General features: G+C 39.0%; 1 protein-coding gene across 2 annotated transcripts; it reads right to left on the bottom strand.

Moving 5' to 3' along the window:
• Positions 1-1,150: 1,150 nt before the first annotated feature.
• On the bottom strand, positions 1,151-23,343 carry LOC133519018 (carboxylesterase 5A-like). Of its 2 annotated transcripts, XM_061852876.1 has the most exons (11): positions 22,738-23,343; positions 18,050-18,154; positions 17,775-17,909; positions 17,362-17,689; positions 17,082-17,281; positions 16,654-16,822; positions 16,445-16,566; positions 16,090-16,318; positions 15,521-15,659; positions 5,887-6,080; positions 1,151-1,365 (listed from the first exon to the last, which is right to left on the bottom strand). In XM_061852876.1, the coding sequence occupies exons 1-11, from the start codon at positions 22,831-22,833 to the stop codon at positions 1,217-1,219; spliced, it is 1,866 nt and encodes a 621-aa protein (XP_061708860.1). In that variant the 5' UTR covers positions 22,834-23,343; the 3' UTR covers positions 1,151-1,216. The 2 variants fall into 2 exon arrangements, with proteins under 2 accessions (XP_061708860.1, XP_061708861.1); XM_061852877.1 differs by lacking the exons at positions 18,050-18,154; positions 22,738-23,343 and having other exon boundaries at positions 17,362-17,693.
• Positions 23,344-23,371: the final 28 nt, after the last annotated feature.

A 23,371-nucleotide genomic window follows, 5' to 3' on the forward strand; every position in this document is an offset into this window, starting at 1 on the left:
AAACCTTAGCAACCTTTAGTGAGTCTGGGAAAATGCCATTCTTTAAACAGTAATTAATGCATTTCGTCAGCTTTGGAACCATATTATGTATTATACATTGAATAGATTTTGTTGTGATTTTGTCTATACCAGCACTACAGTTCGAGTCCAAATCTTTAACAATTTTCGATACTTCTTCTTCATCGCAGGATATTAACTCTGCCATTTTGTCAGTATTACCGTTAGCAATGTTAGTATTATATGTACTAGCACTTGCCTTATATAGATCTTGTGATTTTATTTCGTCAGCTAACTGCGGACCTATTGTAGCAAAGTAGGTATTAAAGTGCTCACAAATTTCCTTTATGTTGTCGATAGTTCCGGTGGTTGTAGTAAGTTTTGAAGGAATGCTGTCATCTTTTCTTTTAAAATAAGCTGGGATCACATTATTAAAACATTATATATGCACGGACTTAGAAAATAATATACTAATATGGATATATATAATTTCAGCAGATTGTTTAATCAATAAGTATTTGTTAAATCGTGTTATCTTATACCTTTAAACGAGCAATTCTTCAATATATCTATATATATATTTCTGTGATCTCGGAATCGGCTCTAACGATTTCGCTGAAATTTGATATATGGGGTTTTTTGTGGGTATACAATCGATCTAGATTAGTCTTATGTTTGGGAAAACGCGTGTTTTCGAGTTTTCATGCGTTTTTCTTTTGACGCAGATCATATGATCGCTAATTTCGTGTTACCGGCTACTGTCCGTCTGGTCCAGCGGGTTAAGACGCGGACGGCTAGAAACGAGTGTTACGGGTTCGAATCTCGCCCGGTGACTACTTAACTTTTTTTTTTTATATGTTCAAGTTTATATATAATTTTTTAATTTTTATTGTTTTAGACAAGTTTAATTTAGTAAAAAAATGTAGTTAAGATTATCACCTATACACCACCATATTACAATAAATAGTTATAACCGAGCAAAGCTCGGTCGCCCAGGTACTAAACACTTAAAAAACATAATTTAGTATATAGTAGATTAAGTGTTTATATACAATTTTAAAATTTGGTAATATGTTTATTTATACCGTTATTGTTATATGTAGGTATAATTATAAGTACTTACTCTACCCCTCGCAATTAATAAACACGAAAATATGTGAAACATAAGGTTTATTAAAGAAATCAAAAGGTATATAAATATTCAATTCAAGCAGTTAAATCACTGATGTGAGTGATGCGAGTCGTCGTCGCGGTCGGCGCGGCGCGCGCACTCTCTCCGCAGCACGAGCGCGCACGCGCACAGCAGCAGCAGCAACAACGCGGATACTGCGCACAGTGCGAACACGCCGCCGCGCAGACGACTTTCACCTGCGATAACACCAGTAATTAAGTATAATAGTAAATCACAACAACGGTGCAGGTTGAACAGACTAGATACCCAAAGTCCATTTTTTAAATGTATGTACCCAGACTACCTAGTATCGACTATACAGGTTACTTCCGTTACGTCATTGGGCCTTTGAGGACAGCTAGAGTCAGAACTTAGCTTGGTCTGACTTTACTAGATTTAATTCTAGTTTAACCCTTTTCCAGGCATAGTACGATTTATACGCGACCACATCATACCCGTCAATAGACTTTAAACTTTAGCACTCGGATTTAAGATTCAAATGAATGAACTTTCCAAAAGGTTAGCAGAGGTCACCGGCTTCCGCATCAGAGCTGGCAGCTTCGTCGCTCAAAGAATTAATTAGTCTTGCAATACAGCGAGGACATGCCGCAAGCATCTACGGCACCATGCCGCACAGGGATATTTTTTAGTATTTTATAAGTCATAAGTAATTTAATCATAAAGTTAATTTACACGTTATAAAAATGGAAGAATGGAACATATTTAAATATGCCGTCAACAAATAAATAAAATTAATTAAAGATACATATAACATCACATTCTTTCTAATAATATAAAAATAAGAATTACTTGACATCCTTTTTGTGAAAATTTAGGTATTCATCATAATCAAAAAACGGGTGCTCAACAAGCCAACGTTTGAGGCGACATTTAAAACTGCCTAAGCTCTGGGCGCTGGTGATGCTGTCGGGCAGGTTGTTGTACACGGCGGGCCCCATGATGTAGGTGAGCTTGGCGGACTTGGCCATTTTATAGCTCACGCCGACGAGCTTGTGGGCGTTACGTGTGTTGTACTTGTGTACCATGCTATGCGTTTTATAGGCTATAGGCTGTTAGGTTTGACCTCACATACACAGCCACCTGCAAGATGATTATTGCTGGTAAAGTCAGTATCTCCAGTTTTATAAAATAGGATCGTGCAGGAGTGTTGTGCGGGACCCGGGCGATTATCCTAACCGCGCACTTCTGGAAACGAAATATCCTTTCCCACTCTGCACAGCGTCCCCATAGCTTCGCACCGTACTGGATCAGTGAGTGCACCGTGGCAAATTATTTTACGTTTAGTGTTATTTATTTTTATATTTAGTTTCTATTTCTAAGTTATATAATTGAACTTATTATAAATAAGCGTCATTTTGCGGATTGGTATACGTCAAATTTTAATATACTGTATAGTTTTAATGTAAAAAAAACCGGTCAAGCGCGAGTTATTAAGAGAGGTCTGATTATATTTTTCCTGTAAAATTTATAGTAATGTTAATATTATGTAAAAAAAAAACATAATTTTCCTTCGCTAAACTTCGGAGATAAAGGGGGAGGGGGGTGTTATTTTCTTCACATTTTCCTTCATAAATAAATTTCTTTAACTACTAAAAAATTGTTTTGGAATGGTCAATTTGAGCTCTTTCAAATGAGACTAGGTCACGAGACTTTGAAATGTTGCCCCCTTTTCATATTGGGCATCACCTATAGAGATATTTAGCACTGTGACAGACAGACAGACGTACAGAGTCGCAGCATAAGGGTTCCTTTTGTACCTTTTGGTACGAAACCCTAAAAAGATTCAAATTAGATTGCACATTCCGAAAATGACTTATCATCAAATGAATCATCAAAGCTGCATTAATTGGAATAAGTAGGTATATTTGGATTTTTGGGGAAAACCTTTAGCACAATCGGAATAGGATAAACCTCAGTATGGCTTCCGCGGGGGTCGTTCGACTGGAGATCTTCTGGTGCATGCTACCCATCTTTGGAGCGAGGCAATTGAGAGGCACGGTGAAGCCCTTGCGGTATCTCTCGATGTCTCTAAAGCATTCGACCGCGTCTGGCATGCAAGTTTGGTGAGCAAGCTCCCAGCATATGGGATACCAGCCGGCCTGTGCAACTGGATTGAGAATTTCCTGAGTGAACGTTCCATCCGGGTCGTGTTAGATGGCTACACATCTGACCAATGGGCTATTAATGCCGGTGTTCCTCAGGGCTCTGTTCTGTCCGCGACCTTATTTCTGCTGCATATCAACGACATGCTAGTCCCAGATACTTTTGGGTATGCCGATGACAGCACTGTCGTGGACAGATATCTCTCCAATGCTTGGGCCAAAAAAGAGGAAGTCCAATCTAATCGACAGGCTATGGTAGACCGTCTGAATTTGACACTTAAGGTGGTATCCGATTGGGGCGACGCAAACCTAGTCAAATTCAGCGCTACCAAAACACGGGCGTGTCTGTTCTCTGCGAAACGGAGTCCTTTCGACCTGACTCCGACTTTCCGGGATGTATCCGTACCGATATCCAACCATCTCCAGCTACTTGGCATAAGTATCTCATCTAACCTGAGCTTCGGGGCGTATATTGAATCTGGCTAAATCTGCAGCTAGACGATTAGGCGTCCTTTCTAAGGTCAAGCAGTACTTCACACCGGGGCAGCTTCTTCAGCTTTACATAGCTCAAGTCCGGTCGTGTATGGAGTATTGCAGTCACCTTTGGGATGGATCCGCCAATTATCAGCTAGCCACCCTAGATTCTATAGACATACGCGCTAGGAAGCTTATTGGGGATGCGAGATTGGTAGAGGTTAGACTGCAGAGCCTAGAACACCGTAGAAAGGTAGCCTGTTTATCGGTATTCTACAGGATACATTTCGGGGAGTGTGCGATGGGATTACATAATCTTATCCCCCCATCTCCGTTCTGCCACCGTGGGACTAGACGCGGACTTGCGTTTCACCCTTACGTCGTTACTTTACCACTGATTCGCACTAAACGCTACGCATCCAGCTTTATCATGCGAACGGCTAATGAGTGGAATTCACTTCCTGCAAATCTATTCCCAGTCCAGTATAACTTGGACCTTTTTAAATCGAGAGTGAATAGACATCTTTTAGGTAAGCATGTTCCATCCTAGACTACATCGGCACTTTCCATCAGGTGAGATTGTGGTCAAATACTTACCTTTTCGGAATAAAGAAAAAAAAAAACCTCATACATATCCCTGGTACAGTCCTGAAATTTGGTATGTTAATAAATTAAAGGCCTCTTTTTCATGCCCACATCATTTGACATGTGGGGACCTCGAGGAATCACAGCCATCTTGGAAAAGTGTACCATCCTGACGAAATTCGCGTTTTACTCTAAATCTACGTTCTCTATGAAAATATGGTGTAAGGCAACATTAAATCTTATTAAATTTTACGCAAAAAGTCCTAGATATATTTGCGGAAAAAAGACATCTTGCTATAGAAAATACTTGTTGAACCCAGATTTAGCGCCTTTCAGAGGATATTCTCTTAATAGGAAACTTGTAGGAATATGAATTCCAATTTTAACTAAACATTTGTACGTGATCTACCCCAATATTAACATTTGACTCGACTAAGACTTAACCAGAAAGTAGGGTTATGGGTTTAAGTACTGATGATTCAGTACACCCTGTAGATTAGGATACTGGACGGATTTTTTTAAATGACTTATCGGTGGATTCCTCTTACCCTTCATAACCTGTATACACTTGTTTTATTAAAGAAAAATTAAATCAACCGCCTTTAGAGGACTCCGAATATTAAATCATATATTTTCTTCTAGCGCCTAAACTATTAAGCGGATTTACGTAAAATAGACATCAATAATAGATCCATAACTAGTACACGAGTGCTATGCAATACAAAGTTATTAAAATTAACGGAGGAAAAATGTTTAGGGCTAAATAATGTTATTGCAAAAACAGATTTTAGGTCTTAAATGGGGTTCAACCAATAGTGACAGTAATCAAATTTCACACCTACAATTTCTGGGATCCCTGTTTGCGTGTCTTTAAATTTGAGCTTCGGGGACCACGGGGGTCAGACGGCATAGGAAAAAGTATGCGACTTTTTTGTTCTTTGTTTTTTTTTTGTAGTGTGTAATACTAAGAGTAAAGTAATACCGTGCGTGTTGATGGGTCTGCCATCTTGTGGTCTGAATCGGAACCATAAACAGACACATTTACACGTCAAGTGTTTTCTTGTGCATAGTAAGTTCTGCCATCTTGTGGGCTACATCGGAACAAAAAACATCACATTTACGCCTCGCGCCAAAAATCTGACGGCTCCTGTGCTGCCTCCTATAGTTCCTATAGTTCATACACGCTCCCTATCGGATGCCATTAATAGAAACCGCCGCCATTTTTACTAATGTTAACTACTTTTTTAAGTGTCGCCCCCCTGGTGTAATATGAATATTGTGTGAGGCAAAGTGAAAGCTTATTAAATTTCACACAATAAATATTTGATAGAATAAGTTTTTGAGTGTTAAAAACTTTGTCTTATTTTTACCCGTGTCTGTACCCTGTATTTACCCCACCTGACCCTACAGAATATTTTGGCGTGTCGATATATAAATACGTTGACTGTACCTGCCTGTTGCGATGTCTAGTGGAGAAAATAATAAGGACTAAGTATGTAGGTATTCATAATCCTACTACCTAAGTAGAGGGGATACCTTTCTCCAAAGTAAGCGGTTCGGAATGTCCAGCCTCGAATAAGCTAGCTAGTCGCGGCAGGTGCTGGAGCCAAAAGGCGGGGTCTCGCCCTGCGTCCGCGCCTGCATCGCAACCGTCCGTCGAGCACGCTCGCAATTCTTGCACATACGCTTCCCCGGCGCGGTAGCGGCGCCACTCCTCGGGGCCTGGAGACCTGCATCGACCAGACATCACAACAGGTTTTTAATTATGGAGCTTTAATGCCATTGCAGGCATTTTCAGTGTCTATAAGGGTCAGTTGCACCAACCGCATTGAGCAGAGTCAACAAAATTACTAAGCGTTGAACAATTAAACTTCCCTTAAAAAAAAAACGGGCAAGAGCATGTCAGGCCATAGTTACACATCCGTCACAGTAGAATGTCTTGAATTAGTAAGCATCATGTACCATCGCCCTTAACTGTCCACCGGTTGACCATATTACAAAAGGCCTATAGGTCCACCGATGGAGAGTAAAGAGTGTTGCTGTTTGTACAGTCAGCAGCAAAAGGGACAAAGGGAGTACCTTTGCAGTTGTATATATTTGAACAAACAGGGATAGGTCTTTTAAAACGCATAGCGGTCTTCTTCAACTAAGTAATTTTTCATCTTCGGAAAATCGGAAAGCGAAGACTTTTTGCAATGACTCAAAAACTTTGCTAAAGGGACCGTGCGCGTTGGAGGGTCTGCCGTCTTGTGGCCTGAATAGGAACAATAAACATTTACATTTACACGTCATGTGTTTTCTTGTGCATAGTAGATTCTGCCATCTAGTGGGCTACATCAGAACAATAAACATCACATTTACGCCTCGCGCCAAAAATCTGACGGCTCCTGTGCTGCCTCCTACAGTTCATGCACGCTCCCTATAGTTTTCATTGAAAGTTTTTACTAAAGCGCCAATTACATCCACCCTTCCCGATTTCGGGCCCGAAATCAGTTCCGATTTCGTGCCTGATAAACATAATAGCAATACATAGGTCACTAGATAAGTTTTGCAATAGACAAATATGAAACAAAGGGGTGGCTTATCGCATATATTTTATAAAACTATACGAGCCCCCCCAATGCAGAAGAGTTCGTCAAGTCATAGATTATTAAGTATGTGAATCTTATATCAACTCGTTTTATTTCTAGAAAGGCATTAGCAGCAAACGATTTCTACAATACAATTATACTCCATAAATACAACGTTGCTTTTACACTATTGCACAATAAATACAATGTAAGAAAAAAAAATCCTAGGTATATTCATTCATGTATGGTTTCACAAAACAGTTCGGCAGGTTCTAAATTGATGCAAAGTAGTTTGTACATGCCTAGCGTTAAGCCTCTTTAATGTTATTACTCAAATAAATAAAAACCGGCCAAGAGCATGTCGGGCCACGCTTAGTGTAGGGTTCCGTAGTTACTCTTCCGCCACAATAAGCTAAACTGGAGCTTAAAGTATAGTAAATTGTTAACCAAGGGATGAAACGGTACCTTTCACGCGAGTTAAACAAATAGGCAAATTTGCATAATCAGTACCTAATTAGGTAAAGTAAGTCTTTTTACTATGAAGGGGGAACTTTTTGCGATAACTCAAAAACAGCTAAACTGATCATGTCCGCTATAGTTTTCATTTAATGTCTTTCTTAAGCTCTACTTCCACGATTTTTTTTCATAATTTTTGGACCTATGGTTCAAAAGTTAGAGGGGGGGACACAATTTTTTTTTCTTTCGGAGCGATTATCTCCGAATATATTCACTTTATCAAAAAAATTTTGTAGAAGACACCTATTAGTTTTGAAAGACGTTTCCAACAATACCCCACACTGTAGGGTTGAAGCAAAAAATAAAATTCACCCCCACTTTACGTGTAGGGGAGGTACCCTCAAAAAAATTAAATTTTTAGATTTTTTTGTACGACTTTGTCGGCTTTATTTATTTATATATCCATGCCGAATTTCAGCTTTCTAGCACTAACGACCACGGAGCAAAGCCTCGGACAGACAGACGGACATGGCGAAACTATAAGGGTTCCTAGTTGACTACGGAACCCTAATAAAAATGATTCAAATAAATTTGGAACCCGTTGTCATTTAATATGTCAAAGGGTTCATATATAAGTACATACTCCAAGTATTTTTTCATTATTATAAGTAATTTAGAGCAACATGGGCCGCGGAAAACCAGTCACAGAAGAAGTCAGGAAAATTATAATTTTTTCCAGTAGTGAGAGTGGAAAATCTACCAACCAAATCGCCAGAGATTTATTACTGCCAAGATCTACTGTCCAGTCAATCATCCAGCATCGCAAGAAATACGGCACAATTTCGTGTTTGAAGAAGTCTGGTCGACCGCGTATGACGAGTGCAGCTAAAAACCGAGTTTTAAAGAAAATTATCAAACAAAACCGCCGTGCTCGTGCGGGGGAACTTACAGTAAAATGGCGTGATACTCGTATGATCCAGAGAGACGTTTCAGTGGATACCTGCAAAAGGGTTCTCAAAAGAATGGGATATGGTTTTTACACGGCCAAGGAAAAACCTTTACTAACGGAGTTACAGAAAAAGAAGAGGCTGAAATTCGCTCGCGAGCACTCCAACTGGACTACTGAGCAATGGCGTCAAATAATATGGAGTGATGAATAAAAATTCGAAGTAACTGTCGGCGACGAACGAAAAAAAATCGTTCGAAATAAAGACGAAGCATTCATCAAGGACTGCCTTAAGAGAAAAGTGAAGTTTCCTGGGTCTGTGATGATATGGGGTTGCATGTTGGCACAAGGGGTAGGCCGCCTGCATTTTGTAGAAGGGACTGTTAATGCAGTGAAATACCAGGACATTTTGAAAACCAGTTTAATTCCATCTATTCCAAGCTTGAAATATGAAAATGTCTACACTTTTCAACAAGACGGGGCATCTTGCTATACTGCGAAGACCACGAAGACTTGGCTTATGTCTAAAGGAATCCCCACTATGGAGTGGCCGTCGAATAGTCCAGATTTGCCACTTGAAACATTGTGGTGGAAAATGAAAAAAAAAATTACGCACTTTTCCATTGAGGTCAAAAAGTGATTTAAAAGAGAAAATCGTTGCTGTCTGGGAGTCTATAACCCCAGAAGAGTGCGAAGAGTTGGTAGCGACGATGCCATTGAGGATCAAGGCTGTTCTTAAGAGTAAAGGCGAGACAACTAAGTGGTAGGCGAACTATTTTGCGTACTCAAGATCGATAGCCGAACTATTATGCGTTGTAGTTGATAGAAGAATTGTATTTTTTTATTGTAATACATGAATATTTTTTTGTTGTATTATATAGGAAATAAAGTTGATTAATTTTACAACACTTTTTTTTAAATTCTTGCTCCTATGCTACTAAAATTACTTACTAGATTTGACTTTGAAAAAAAGTTACTTTCAATTTTAAATAGTAGCCGAACTCTTCTGCATTGGGGCTCGTATATCCATAGTCAATTATTGGCCGGATAAGATTTACTTTCTTTTAAAAATTACTTATAAAAAAATCTTAACTTTGTATGGAATGAAAATGTTGAATAAAATATGCGTAAATCGTCCTTAACCCACGCCGACGTTTTTAAAGTTAAAATCAATTTTTTAATAAGTAAATTTAAAAATTTAAAAATTACTTTATAAAGTAATTTTTTTCCGGCCAAACATTGTCCATGGAAATATAAGTAGTTTTATAAAATATACGCGATAGGCCACCTCATTGCTTAATATTAGTCTATTGCAAAACTTATCTAGTGACCTACGTATTTGAAATGTAAAAAATACTTTGTCTCTAATTACCTACCAAAAATTTTCACTCGTTTTATATTTTTGCATATGAACCATTTTTTTTACATTTCAAATGCGACGATAACGATGTGCTGAATATTAGGTGAAACGGAAAAATATTATTTCTCGGGCCCGAAATCGAGTCTGATATCAGGCCTGAAAAAGTGGCTGTGACAGTATCGGACAGACAGACGGACATGACGAATCTATAAGGGTTCCGTTTTTTGCCATTTGGCTACGGAACCCTAAAAAGTGAGGATGTAATTGGCACTTAATAGTACGGTCGCCAAGCCGCTCAGAGGCCAGATTTAATTGACTCGGCTCGGCCTTACCCACAACCGGTATCAATGTGTTCGGACAGTTCTCCTGATCACCGTACATGCGGTAGTAAAGCGGAAAAATGGTGGAGGGGATAGTAATGACGTCACAAAGATGGCGGCCGGACCTATTCTTTTTGGCGGTGTATCTCGAAAACCACTTAACCGATTTTAATCATCGAGGTGTCAAATAATAGCTTATATTATGGAAATTATTTCCTTTTCTACAAACATTTACGTGAAACCTATAGGAAAAAAAATAATCACAAAAAACAGTTTTTTTATAAAATTATTATTTTTTATTTTGTAAAAATCTCCGTAAATATTAGCATTTCGCAAATTTTGTTTAATATAAAACATATTGATTCATTATCAAGGAATATAATGAGCCTTAAAACATACAGATCGAGTAATAAACAATGAAGCTACACTCATTTATTTGCGCATGGGTAACGATAACTGGCTTTTACCGGTCGAAACTGTGGTGACTGTTACGATACGTATTGAATGGAATTTATAGAGTATCGGTTTTAATTACTGAAATTATAATTAAAATTATAAAAACCAGACACAATAATGTTACCTTACTTCGACGTTTAGTCTCTTTTTTCGTCTTAATCATAGGTAGGTACATATTTCTTTTTACTTGAAATTTTTATACAGGGTGAACTTTTAACCACCAGTCATACTCTGCGCAGCGACTTTATAGGTCATACTTAACAACTTTTACTATGGGACCAATTCCGAAATCGCGAAAAAAATTTTGACTGTCCCATATAAAGGTGCGACCAACTTTACCAGACCAACACTTTTCCAAACTGAGCTACAGCTGTCCGATGAAGTTAAGTACTTAGGACTAACTCTCGACAATAAACTCAATTGGAACAACCACATCAACAAACGGATAGACAAGGCGGGAGTTGTCTTCTGGCAGTGCAGAAGGATGATTGGTAAGAGGTGGGGACTCAACCCGAAAATTACCCTCTGGCTCTATAAGACGATAATCCGCCCCTTACTCTGTTACGGTGCTCTGGTTTGGTGGCCAAGAACAAACCTAGGCAACGTACGAGACAAACTACAAAGACTTCAAAGGCTCGCATGCGCGGCCACCACTGGCTGCACGAGGTCTACCCCGACTGCAGCCATGGAGGTCATGCTAAACCTTCCACCGCTGCACCTACACATACAGCAAGAGGCCAGTCTCTCAGTGGTAAGGTTGCGAACCCTCAAGATATGGTCTAACATCACAGTGAGCTCTTCACACAAAATGCCTGGAAAAGGTGTATGACGAATTTCCAGTGCTTAGGTCAGGCACGGACCGGATTCACAAACAAGCTATCTTCGATAAAAGGTACAAAATACAGTTATATGAGGACGACAATCATGAAGGACTCAATCCCCGGGAGCTGAGAATCTTCACTGATGGGTCCAAAACAGACAGCGGATCGGGCTCTGGAACCTTCTCAGAAGACCTGAACATGTCGATCACCACTCCGCTAGGAGCCCATAACTCGGTATTCCAAGCTGAGTGCATGGGCATCATAAACGCGGCGGCTGCCATCACTGCAAGGAAGGTAGTAGGATCCTCCATCCGCATACTCTCCGACAGTAGAGCAGTCTTAATGGCTCTAAATAGCCATATAGTTACATCCAAACTTATACACGAATGCCACGAACGACTAATGGAGGTATGTCATAATAACAAGATCACCCTACAATGGATCAAGGGACACAGTGGATCCCGAGGTAACGATGCTGCGGACGAGCTTGCCAGGCAAGGATCGAATGCGGGGGCGATTGGTCCGGAACCGATTCTTCCGATACCATTTAGCAAGGTACGCTCAATGCTGCTGGCACGTACAGGGAAACTACACACAGAACACTGGCTGAACCAGACTGGATGCAGACAGGCAAAAGAAGCCATGCCTGGCATCAACGGAAAACTCACAAGGGCGCTCCTGCAACTAGGGAAGGTCCGACTGAGTATGGTAACCAGTGTCATAACAGGTCATGGACTATTTAACAAACATCTTTTCACAACAGGTGTCACAGACAGTCCCGTGCCGAGGTTGCATGGAGACAGAAGAAACAGCCTCTCACGTGGTGCTGGAATGCAGCGGAGTGACTCCATACAGGGCTAAACATCTCGGATCTCCGAGAGACCTCCCCGAGGTCCTACTCAACATCAAAGGTTTGATAGGATTCCTCGAGGAGCTGGGCTGGCAGGACTAGCCCACCCCCAACATATCACGCAAAATAGGCGCAAGTCGTCGAGTTGCGGAAAAATCGCCCGAATACAATACAATACAATACAATACAAGGTGCGACCAGACCGCAGCTTAAAAAACGGTCACGATACGGAATCGCAGTGACGCGTCGTATGCGTACCGTTTTTGACGCATGCTCCCCACACCGCTGTTTAAAAAACGGTGACGGTACGGAATCGCAGTGACGTGCTTCACGCGAATCTTTTTTGTTCGCAAAACAGTTGCGTCTTTTACGTCACCGGTACGGTGTCTGCCATAAGATCTCCGTGTGATATTTTTTGCGATTTTTACGCAGTTCAATTTACGGTGCGTCAGCTTATTTTAAGCAGCGGTGTGGCGAGCATGCGTCATGGACCCGGGTACGTCCTTAAACTACGTCCAAAAGAGAGGTATGGGCATTGTGAATGTCATCTCGCTTTGTGAGGTAGGGCACAGCCAGTGGGTGTCATTCCAGATCCAAATTTTCTTGCGTGATTCGGCATTAGTCCCATAATAAAAGTTGTTCAGTATGACCTGTAAAGTCACTGCGCAGAGTATGGCTGGTGGTTAAAATTTCATCTTATACCTATATTCGACACAAGTAGTAAGTACTTACAGACCAACTATGATACACATTTTGCCTGTATAGTGATACATAGTGAATAAATTAATACCTGATTTAAAAAATAAAACAAAAATAACAAATAGCATGTTATTTAATTCAGTAATCACTAATCAGTCTTAAACAATGAACATCATACTTTTAGATTAGACAACAAAATGTATATTTATACTGTGTTTCGACTTGAAAGATTTTACTGCTTTAAAACATAAGACAAACCTACCAACCAAATGTATAAAAAAAAATGTTTTTTGTGATTATTATTTTCCTATAGGTTTCACGTAAATGTTTGTAAAAAGGAAATAATCTCCATAATATAAGCTATTAGTTGACACCTCGATGAATACAATCGGTTAAGTGGTTTTCGAGATACACCGCCAAAAAGAATAGGTCCGGACGCCATCTTTGTGACGTCATTACTATCCCCTCCCACCATTTTTTCGCTTTACTACCGCATGTACGGTGATCAGGAGAAACGCCCGAACACATTGATACCGGTTGTGGGTAAGGCCGAGCTGAGTCAATTAAATCTGGCCTCGGAGCGGCTTGGTTAAAAGTTCACCCTGTATAAAAATTTTAAGTAAAAAGAAATATGTACCTACCTATGATTAAGACGAAAAAAGAGACTAAACGTCGAAGTAAGGTAACATTATTGTGTCTGGTTTTTATAATTTTAATTATAATTTCATTAATTAAAACCGATACTCTATAAATTCCATTCAATACGTATCGTAACAGTCACCACAGTTTCGACCGGTAAAAGCCAGTTATCGTTACCCATGCGCAAATAAATGAGTGTAGCTTCATTGTTTATTACTCGATCTGTATGTTTTAAGGCTCATTATATTCCTTGATAATGAAGCAATATGTTTTATATTAAACAAAATTTGCGAAATGCTAATATTTACGGAGATTTTTACAAAATAAAAAATAATAATTTTATAAAAAAACTGTTTTTTGTGATTATTTTTTTTCCTATAGGTTTCACGTAAATGTTTGTAGAAAAGGAAATAATCTCCATAATATAAGCTATTATTTGACACCTCGATGATTAAAATTGGTTAAGTGGTTTTCGAGATACACCGCCAAAAAGAATAGGTCCGGCCGCCATCTTTGTGACGTCATTACTATCCCCTCCACCATTTTTCCGCTTTACTACCGCATGTACGGTGATCAGGAGAACTGTCCGAACACATTGATACCGGTTGTGGGTAAGGCCGAGCCGAGTCAATTAAATCGTGTTTCTAGAGGGCTTTTGAGATTTGGCGACCGTACTATAAGCTTTACTTTCACGATTTTGTTCATATTTTTTGCACCCACAGTTCAGACGCTCTTTTTAGGGTTCCGTAGCCAAATGGCATAAAACGGAACCCTTATAGTTTCGCCATGTCCGTCTGTCTGTCTGTCTGTCTGTCCGAGGCTTTGCTCCGTGGTCGTTAGTGCTAGAAAGCTGAAATTTGGCATGGATATATAATTCAATAAAGCCGACAAAGTCGTACAATAAAATCTAAAAAATTAATTTTTTTCAGGGTACCTCTCCTACACGTAAAGTGGGGGTGAAATTTTTTTTTCGCTTCAACCCTAGAGTGTGGGGTATCGTTGGAAAGGTCTTTCAAAACTAATAGGGGTTTTCAAGAAACATTTTTTGATAAAGTGAACATATTCGGAGATAATCGCTCCGAAAGAAAAAAAAAATGTGTCCCCCCCTCTAACTTTTGAACCATAGGTCCAAAAATATGAAAAAAATCGTGAAAGTAGAGCTTAAGAAAGACATTAAATGAAAACTATAGCGGACATGATCAGTTCAGCTGTTTTTGAGTTATCGCAAAAAGTTTTCCCTTCATAGTAAAAAGACTTATTTTAATTAGGTACTGATTATGCAAATTTGCCTATTTGTTTAACTCAGGTGAAAGGTACCGTTTCATCCCTTGGTTAACAATTTACTATACTTTAAGCTCCAGTTTAGCTTATTGTGACGGAAGAGTAACTACGGAACCCTACACTGAGCGTGGCCCGACATGCTCTTGGCCAGTTTTTTTCTTTAGAATCGATTATTCCTGAAGATATTTACTTTATAGAAAAAATAGTTGTTGAAGTCCGCTATTCGTTTTAAAAGACTTATCCAACGATATCCCACACGATAGAGTTGAAGTGAAAAATTGTTGTTATCCCTTTAGGAGTCATACTAAAAAAATATTTTTTTCCACTTTTTATTCTGCCACTTTTAGTTAGGTATCGTGATTGATTTATATACCTATCTAAGCCAAATTGCAGCTTACTAGCACTAACGACCACCGAGCAAAGCCGCGGATGGACAGACAGACATAGGGACATAAAAACGTTAAACGCGAACACCAGCCGTTAGCGTACTGCGTAAGTAACAACAGCTTGGGACAACTGACCTTAAGTAACAGTTTTGAATGATTCACGGTTGGTGGTTGGTTGGGTTGGTTGGTCGGTACACAACTTTGACACCCACCCGCTATCTCCAGTTACCCGTGAACAAGATGCATGTAACTGCGTCTAAATATCGGGATCTCAATCAAAACAATATACAAGATAATCACGGTTTATATCCCGGTCGATTTAAGTGTAGTATTCGGTCTACGTCTGACTTTTTTCAGCCAAATCTTAACTTTTTTTTTTAACTTACCCAAATTTTACGAAGTTGGTGATGTACTTTTGAAACACTGAAGAAATTCTCCTCTCATCTCTAGTCGCTGGCCGTCGCGCTATTTGAAGCATCAAAGCATCACCCAACAGGGCCACCAAATCTGTTCCGTGTACGGCTCCTAGGGTAGAGGAAAATTGACGTTTTATTTATTTATTTCCTCTGATTTATGTATTTATGTTAAGAAACGCACTGTTATTACTAGTTTCTTGATGGAAGTTCTGTTATTACTAGTCTCATAAAAATAAGGGTTCCTAGTTGACTACGGGACCATAAAAACACTTCCGTTCGGGCTTCCTAATGTCGAAACCTAACTCTATAGTTCGACAGTAATGAATTACCTCACTCATCAAATATCTGCCTAAATGCTCGAAAGCATTTGAGAAAATGTACCGTGAGATGATATAGAATTCACTGTACCTAATCTAATGACTTCAGAAGAGTCAGAAAATCGAAGCATGCAACATGATAATTATGAACCATAATACCAACAGCAAACAGCAATAGAAAGGTTCCGGCGATTGAAACACGACAGAAAGCTTGGTGATTACCTGTATAATTGATCTGCCTTCCTTGCAGGTCGACCCCACTGGGCTGCGAGTAACGGTACACGAACAGGCGCGACACGCGACGTGCCAGCCGCGCGGCAAGCAACGCGCCTCCCGCCCCCCATGTGGCCGCTGTCTCTGTGCGCCCTGTTGCCTCTACGCGGGCCAACACAGATCCCTCAGAGCCCCGTGACATGGGGCCCCAATATTCCCAACGAATCGCTTCGGATAGCTGCGGATTGGAAATATGGGTGGTCATTCTTTATACACAAGAACTTTAGCATTCGAAAAGTTACTACTTATCTAAGTGAAAAAATCATTAATAAAACAGTTAATAGTAGATAGATAAGTAATTTACCACTGATATTGCATCGGACTTATCCAATGAAAACATTCGCAACAGTTTTGGTATAACTTTAGTGTCAGCATATTCCGTAACATACGCCGCTCCACGCTTCAATAGTTCATCATATTGTCCGTCTGCAACAGAGGAAAGCGATTTGCCACAGATTGCATTTGTATTTACTGAACCTTGACCGAAATTTTACAGATATATGAAATTCAAACCGTTGTAGTTAATGGCTTCAAGGTCAGTTGTTCCTAAAAGCAGGTCAAGTTGTATGGTTGGTTGTTTAGTAGCCGAGAGTGCAACCGAAAGTGAATTCGGTAGGTAATACTGCGATTCCGGCAGAAAATGATCTGGTACGGGACGCATCACACTGCTCCATTTTGAATTCTGAAAAATGCGTTAAATTTATAAAAATGACTACCTTAGCACGAGTAGAACCTTAACACTTTATACACCTAAACCTTCCTTAAGAATCACTCTAATGATAGGTGAAAACGCATTCAGCATGAAAATCCATTCTGTAGTTTTCGAGTATATCCCAACATACAGAAAGACAGATTTTGTTTCACAAGATGTCAATGATGATACCGATATGAGTTTTAAAACACTTTTAAGTAATATTGAAAACATGTAACCGTGAAATTACCGAATATACGGCTAATATGTCAGACAAGGGGCGTGTTCTCAAGCATCGAATTATTTCTAAGTCTACAACACTTGCGCAGCCTAGAGATCTAGCCAACTCGCGCGAGATCTTCTCAGCATCCGTGGCATTATAGTGCATATCTTCACCCAAGGCCTGCCATATATCACGAGGTGACATCACTATCGCACGCTGAAATAAACCTGTCAATACAAGAAGCAAACGGATTAATAATTTATCAGTTTAGTTTAAAATACCAGGTTTTATATTTTTTAAGTTTTACCAATCGCACGTGGTGACGTAATGTGATGTAATATACTGTCAGCACCCGCTGAATGCCCTAAGAGGGTTATTGTGGTTGGGTCACCACCGAAAGCGGCTATGTTTTCGCGAACCCACAACATCGCCAAATATTGATCAAGCAGGGCGAGGTTTCCGCGAGCAGCGATAGAGCCCAGTGTGAAGAAGGAGAGAGCGTGGAGGCGATACGCTACGGTTACCACTACCACCCCTTCTGCAGCGAGCTCTTGGCACGGCAAAGTCACTCCCCCGCGAGACCATGACTCGCTATACAATATCACCATCACCGGTAAAGATTTACCATCCGCTCGCTTTCTGAAAAACGTTACACGTTAAAGTTTATAAGTTATTATTTAATAAGATTAAAAAAAGGTTGATGGAATTCTCAATTATTACCCGTGGTGTCCAGATGTTAAGGAAAAGACAATTTTCACTGAAGTTGTCGCTTTCACTATCGTTCAACTGCGGACACCGCTGTGGCATCTTGTGTGCAAAAAATGTACGACTCCATCCAGGATGTCGTGTAGGGGCCTGAGTATAATAAATGGTATTCAAATGTATAGATACTCCAACGTTCCACATTTAAGTCCGCCATTTGTACTCTTTTTGTAAATTTGTGCAATAAAGTTTAAACAAACAAACAAACAAACAATCAATTTTGTGACACTTACAGCAAATCTATGTGTAAAAGCCGAAGAAAAATCATTAGCAGCGTAGGGAACTCCAAAGAAAACTTCGACAGGAGTTAAAGATGAACTTGTTGTGTAAACCCTTATCTGAAATTATTTTATATTAACAGCTGACTAAATAAGATTAATAAGATATATATACATATATATGAAGAGAAAATGTCTTTACTTATCCTATAAGTAGGGACAATAACAAAGAGATTCGGACAAGTTTTGACAGACTTGGACTAGAATCTGTATCTTTTTCGATTACTTTCTCTGTTTCCGCTATCCAAAGGTTGACTGGAAGAAATCTGTTTAGCGATAAGGCCATCTATTGTCTGCCTCTACATCATCATTCAATCAATGTTTTTTTTTATCAATTGTTTTTTTTCTTCTCTTTTGTATCTCATAGGAATTTCAAGTATAATAAACACTCGCAAACGGGATTAAATTGCAAATTAATTTATTTATTAAAAAAGTTATCAAGGTAGAGGTCTGATTTTATTTTTCCTGTAATCTTTATGATAATGTTATTATTATGTAAATATTTCATAATTTTTCTTTGGTACACTTCGGAGATTAGGGGGGGGGGGGGGGTATTTTTTTCACATTTTCCTTCATAAGTCAATTTTATATCACTAAGAAAAAAAATTGTTTTGTAATGTTCAATTTGAGCTCTTTCAAATGATACTCCACTTGTACTAGTAACTAGACTTTGAAATTTTGCCCCCTCTTTATATTGGGCATTCACCATAATTAATAAAATAAAAAAATAACATACCAATGTGTCTGGGTTAGCGTTATTCATAAATATTCCAAATTTGAAATCGATAGCTTAAGTAGTTTTCGAGATATTTAGCAATGTGACAGACGGACGGACGGACGGACAGAGTCGCATCATAAGGATTCCTTTTGTACCTTTTTGGTACGGAACCCTAAAAAGATTCAAATTAGATTGCACATTCCAAAAATGTGACTTATCATCAAATGAATCATCAAAGCTGTATTAATTGGAATAAGTAGGTATATTTGGATTTTTGGGGAAAACCTTTAGCACAATCGGAATAGGATAAACCTCATACATATCCCTGGAACAGTCCTGAAATTTGGTATGTTAATCAATTAAAGGCCTCTTTTTCATGCCCACATCATTTGACATGTGGGGACCTCGAGGAATCACAGCCATCTTGGAAAAGTGTACCATCCTGACGAAATTCGCGTTTTACTTTAAATCTACGTTCTCTATGAAAATATGGTGTAAGGCATAAAACACTAACGGCGATCGGCCGATAGCATATCCGCACCACTGGACTACGTTTTAGAGGCCCGATGACGATGTGAGCCATTAAGTTGTAATCTGTACGATTTGTGAACTAAACAGAAATCATATTACGTGTATGTGTGAACACCCACCAATGGTTTCATAATAAAATTGTATGCAGCGAGAGGTGATGGCCAACGTTCCCATAATTAATATAGGCAACAAGGACCTAATACATATAGCAATAAGTAGGTTCAGGTGACGAAGACTGGAATTGAATTCATTATTTTCTTAACTAAGAACAGGTAAACATATGATGCTCCTAGAGCAGTTGGTGCCAATAAGCTTTTATACATAAAACAAAAGTAATGTTTTAGGGTGGACATTTTATCCCAAAAAAGAGATCACCATACAAAACTTCATTTTTTAAACACGATTCAACCTATCTAATGTAATAGGTGGCAGTATATTGAGTACCTACGAGGGCGGTTTGAGAAGTCAGTGACTTTATGTAAAACGAAAATCATTTTAACATATAAACTTTTTAATTACAATTCTGAAATCCTTGGTAGCTGGCAGTTTTTTTTAAAGGCGGGGCAATAAAAAAGTTGTTCAGGCATATGTCAAATACGATCGGAAAATTGTTGGAAAATGGAGAAAAGCGAATTTCGTGTGTTAATTAAACATTACTTTTTACGTGGAAAAACTATTAAAGAGACTGAAAACTGTTTAAAAAAATATTATGGGGAATCTGTTCCTTCTCATGGAATGGTACATAAGTGGTTTACAGAATTTCGTTCTGGACGTACCGCTACCGATGACGCAGAACGCTCTGGAACGCCGATTGAAGTGACCACTGATGATGTCGTGAATAAAGTTCACGATATTGTTTTGGATGACCGTCGAGTGAAGATTCGTGAGATAGCTGAGACTGTACACATTTCATATGAACGAGTTTTTCATATCTTGCATAATATTTTGAATATGAAAAAGCTTTCCGCAAGATGGGTGCCGCGTTTGCTGACAGCCGATCAAAAACGACTTCGTGAAACAACTTCCGAGCAATGCTCAGCCAAATTCAAGCGTAATCCTAATGAATTTTTACGTCGATTTGTGACGGTAGATGAAACGTGGATCCACCATTATACGCCAGAGACGAAAAATCAGGCAAAACAGTGGATTTCTGCTAATGAACGGGCCCCAAAGAAAGCGAAAACCGTTAATTCGGCAGGAAAAGTAATGGCCACTGTTTTTTGGGACAGCCAGGGGTTATTTATATAGATTATTTAGAGAAAGGTAAAACAATAAATGGCCCTTATTATGCTACTTTTTTTGAAAAATTTTCAGTCGTGTTTGGCGCCATAAAACTTTGAAGGTGTGCATTTTTAAAATGGTTGAGAAAAACAGGCATGGGGGTGATTTGTCGATAAAATTCATCGTAGATATAGGTACTATACGTATATCTGGGAAAACAACTCCCTCTGACTACCAAAAAAATAGTCATGGATTCAGAAACAGTAAAGTGGTCTGGGCCGCAAGGCTCAAGCGGCCAAGGTCGACCACGTGGCACGTGGCAGATGGTCAGATGAATTAGTAGCAACGGCGGGTTCAAAATGGCTAGAGACAGCCCAAGATAGAGAGAAGTGGAATACCTTGGGGGAGGCTTTTACCCGAAAGGGGCCCACATATTTTTAAAGTTAAATTTTAAGTCAAATTCTATTATTTATTTAAATTTCTATATTTATCTTGTTTTTTTTTTTAAGTATGTGTGGAAGAAAATAAAGCTCATTATAATTAATATTATACCATACATGGTTCGTTAACCACGTATAGTATAATAATAATTACTCCAAATAATAGCTGCACTATACGTGTACAAACACATTGTATACTTTCTCGTTCGATTCGTGACAAAATTTTGAATATTTTTATATGTACTTTGTCGGTGAAGGAATTACTCCATATTTTTTCATGTGTTAAACAAGAATATGGAAAAGATATAGCTAAACGAAAAATCGCAATCATACGATAGGTACATACATATACAGTGGCGTAGCGTGCCTTGGCGGGGCCCCGTATAAAAATTTGTTTGGGGGCCCTTAGGAGTGGCCCGGGGGCCCCGTATAATTGATACGGCAGATACGGCAGTAGCTACGCCCCTGTACATATATGAGATAATTTGCACTACAAATAAAAAGGTTCAGATTTCTCCGGTTGACGGTGATGATATTAGACACAAGAAACATTTTATTAATAAAAAAACTGTTAAATTATTGGAGATGTTAATTGAAGGAACATTTGCAACACGCAAAACCTCCTTATACTCTGTATCTAAATAAAAATAAACAAACAATTTGTACATTTTCGGGTAGTTATAATATTTATTGATTATTAACCTACCAAAAACAAAACCGCCTGGATGTGTCACTGAACAACCTGGCTTTAACCCTTGGACTAATAATACTGCGAAAATTTTTCCAACAAAGTAGCATAATAAGGGGCCATGTATTGTTTTACCTTTCTCTAAATAATCTATATAAATAACCCCTTGGCTGTCCCAAAAAACAGTGGCCATTTCCTTTCCTGCCAAATTAACGGTTTTCGCTTTCTTTGGGGCCCGTTCATTAGCAGAAGTCCACTGTTTTGACTGATTTTTCATCTCTGGCGTATAATGGTGGATCCACGTTTCATCTACCGTCAGAAACCGACGTAAAAATTCATTAAGATTACGCTTGAATTTGGCTAAGCATTGCTCGGAAGTTGTTTCACGAAGTCGTTTTTGATCGGCTGTCAGCAAACGCGGCACCCATCTTGCGGGAAGCTTTTTCATATTCAAAATATTATGCAAGATATGAAAAACTCGTTCAGATGAAATATGTACAGTCTCATCTATCTCACGAATCTTCACTCGACGTTCATCCAAAACAATATAGTAAACTTTATTCACGACATCATCAGTGGTCACTTCAATCGGCCTTCCAGAGCGTTCTGCGTCATTGGTAGCGGTACGTCCAGAACGAAATTCTGTAAACCACTTATGTACCATTCCATGAGAAGGAGCAGATTCCCCATAATATTTTTTTAAACAGTTTTCAGTCTCTTTAATAGTTTTTCCACGTAAAAAGTAATGTTTAATTAACACACGAAATTCGCTTTTCTCCATTTTCCAACAATTTTCCGATCATATTTCACATATGCCTGAACAACTTTTATATTGCCCCGCCTTTAAAAAAAAAGTGCCGGCTACCAAGGAGTTCAGAATTGTTATTAAAAAGTTTATATGTTAAAATGATTTTTGTTTTACATAAAGTCACTGACTACTCGAACCGCCCTCGTACTTGATCATGTAATGATTTCATCTACCCTTAACTAGCTTACTGAGTTTTCGCCAGTTTTTGAAATCCACCCTATACTTATGTATACTTACCCCAACAATCCGTCCTTGTGGTAAAGTTACAGTAGGATCTTGAGCAATTACACAGGAGAGTGTAAACAGGCACCAAAATAAGTATACACTGTCCATTTTGTTTCCATGTACAATAAAATAAAATATACGGATGTTCAAATACCGTGGCCGTTTTGCAATCTCGCGCTTTATCTCTGTTTTTCTCTTTGATTGGACGTCGCGATAATACGTGCAGGAACAGTCGTTCGGTCAGTCAGGACGATGGAACTCATGTGAGATGAGCATAACATTATGTTTCGATGGACATTCAGCACAATAACAATTAGATCGTACAATGATTGCGCTCCAACCCATGACGGGCACCGTAACGACCTACCGTCATTGTTCTAACACGAACAATTCGGTTTGCGACAGTATTTTTGAGGATGTAAATTACTTAATTGTTAGAAATAAACTAGGTGCATGTTGGTTAAACAAGTACATTAGGGCTTTGTGCACAAATCATGCGAGATGTTTTCGGTTACTTTTTGAAGTGCGATATGAAAATCTTCATAACGAAAACGAGAAAAAGTATCTCTCTCATGTGGTAGATATTTTTTCTTTGTTTCATTCATGATTCATTGCCTGCCATAGCCCACCCGTGATCTGTCGTGAT

The sequence above is a fragment of the Cydia pomonella genome, chromosome 6 (genome assembly GCF_033807575.1).
Source record: "Cydia pomonella isolate Wapato2018A chromosome 6, ilCydPomo1, whole genome shotgun sequence".
In the NCBI taxonomy this organism is placed as follows: domain Eukaryota; kingdom Metazoa; phylum Arthropoda; class Insecta; order Lepidoptera; family Tortricidae; genus Cydia; species Cydia pomonella.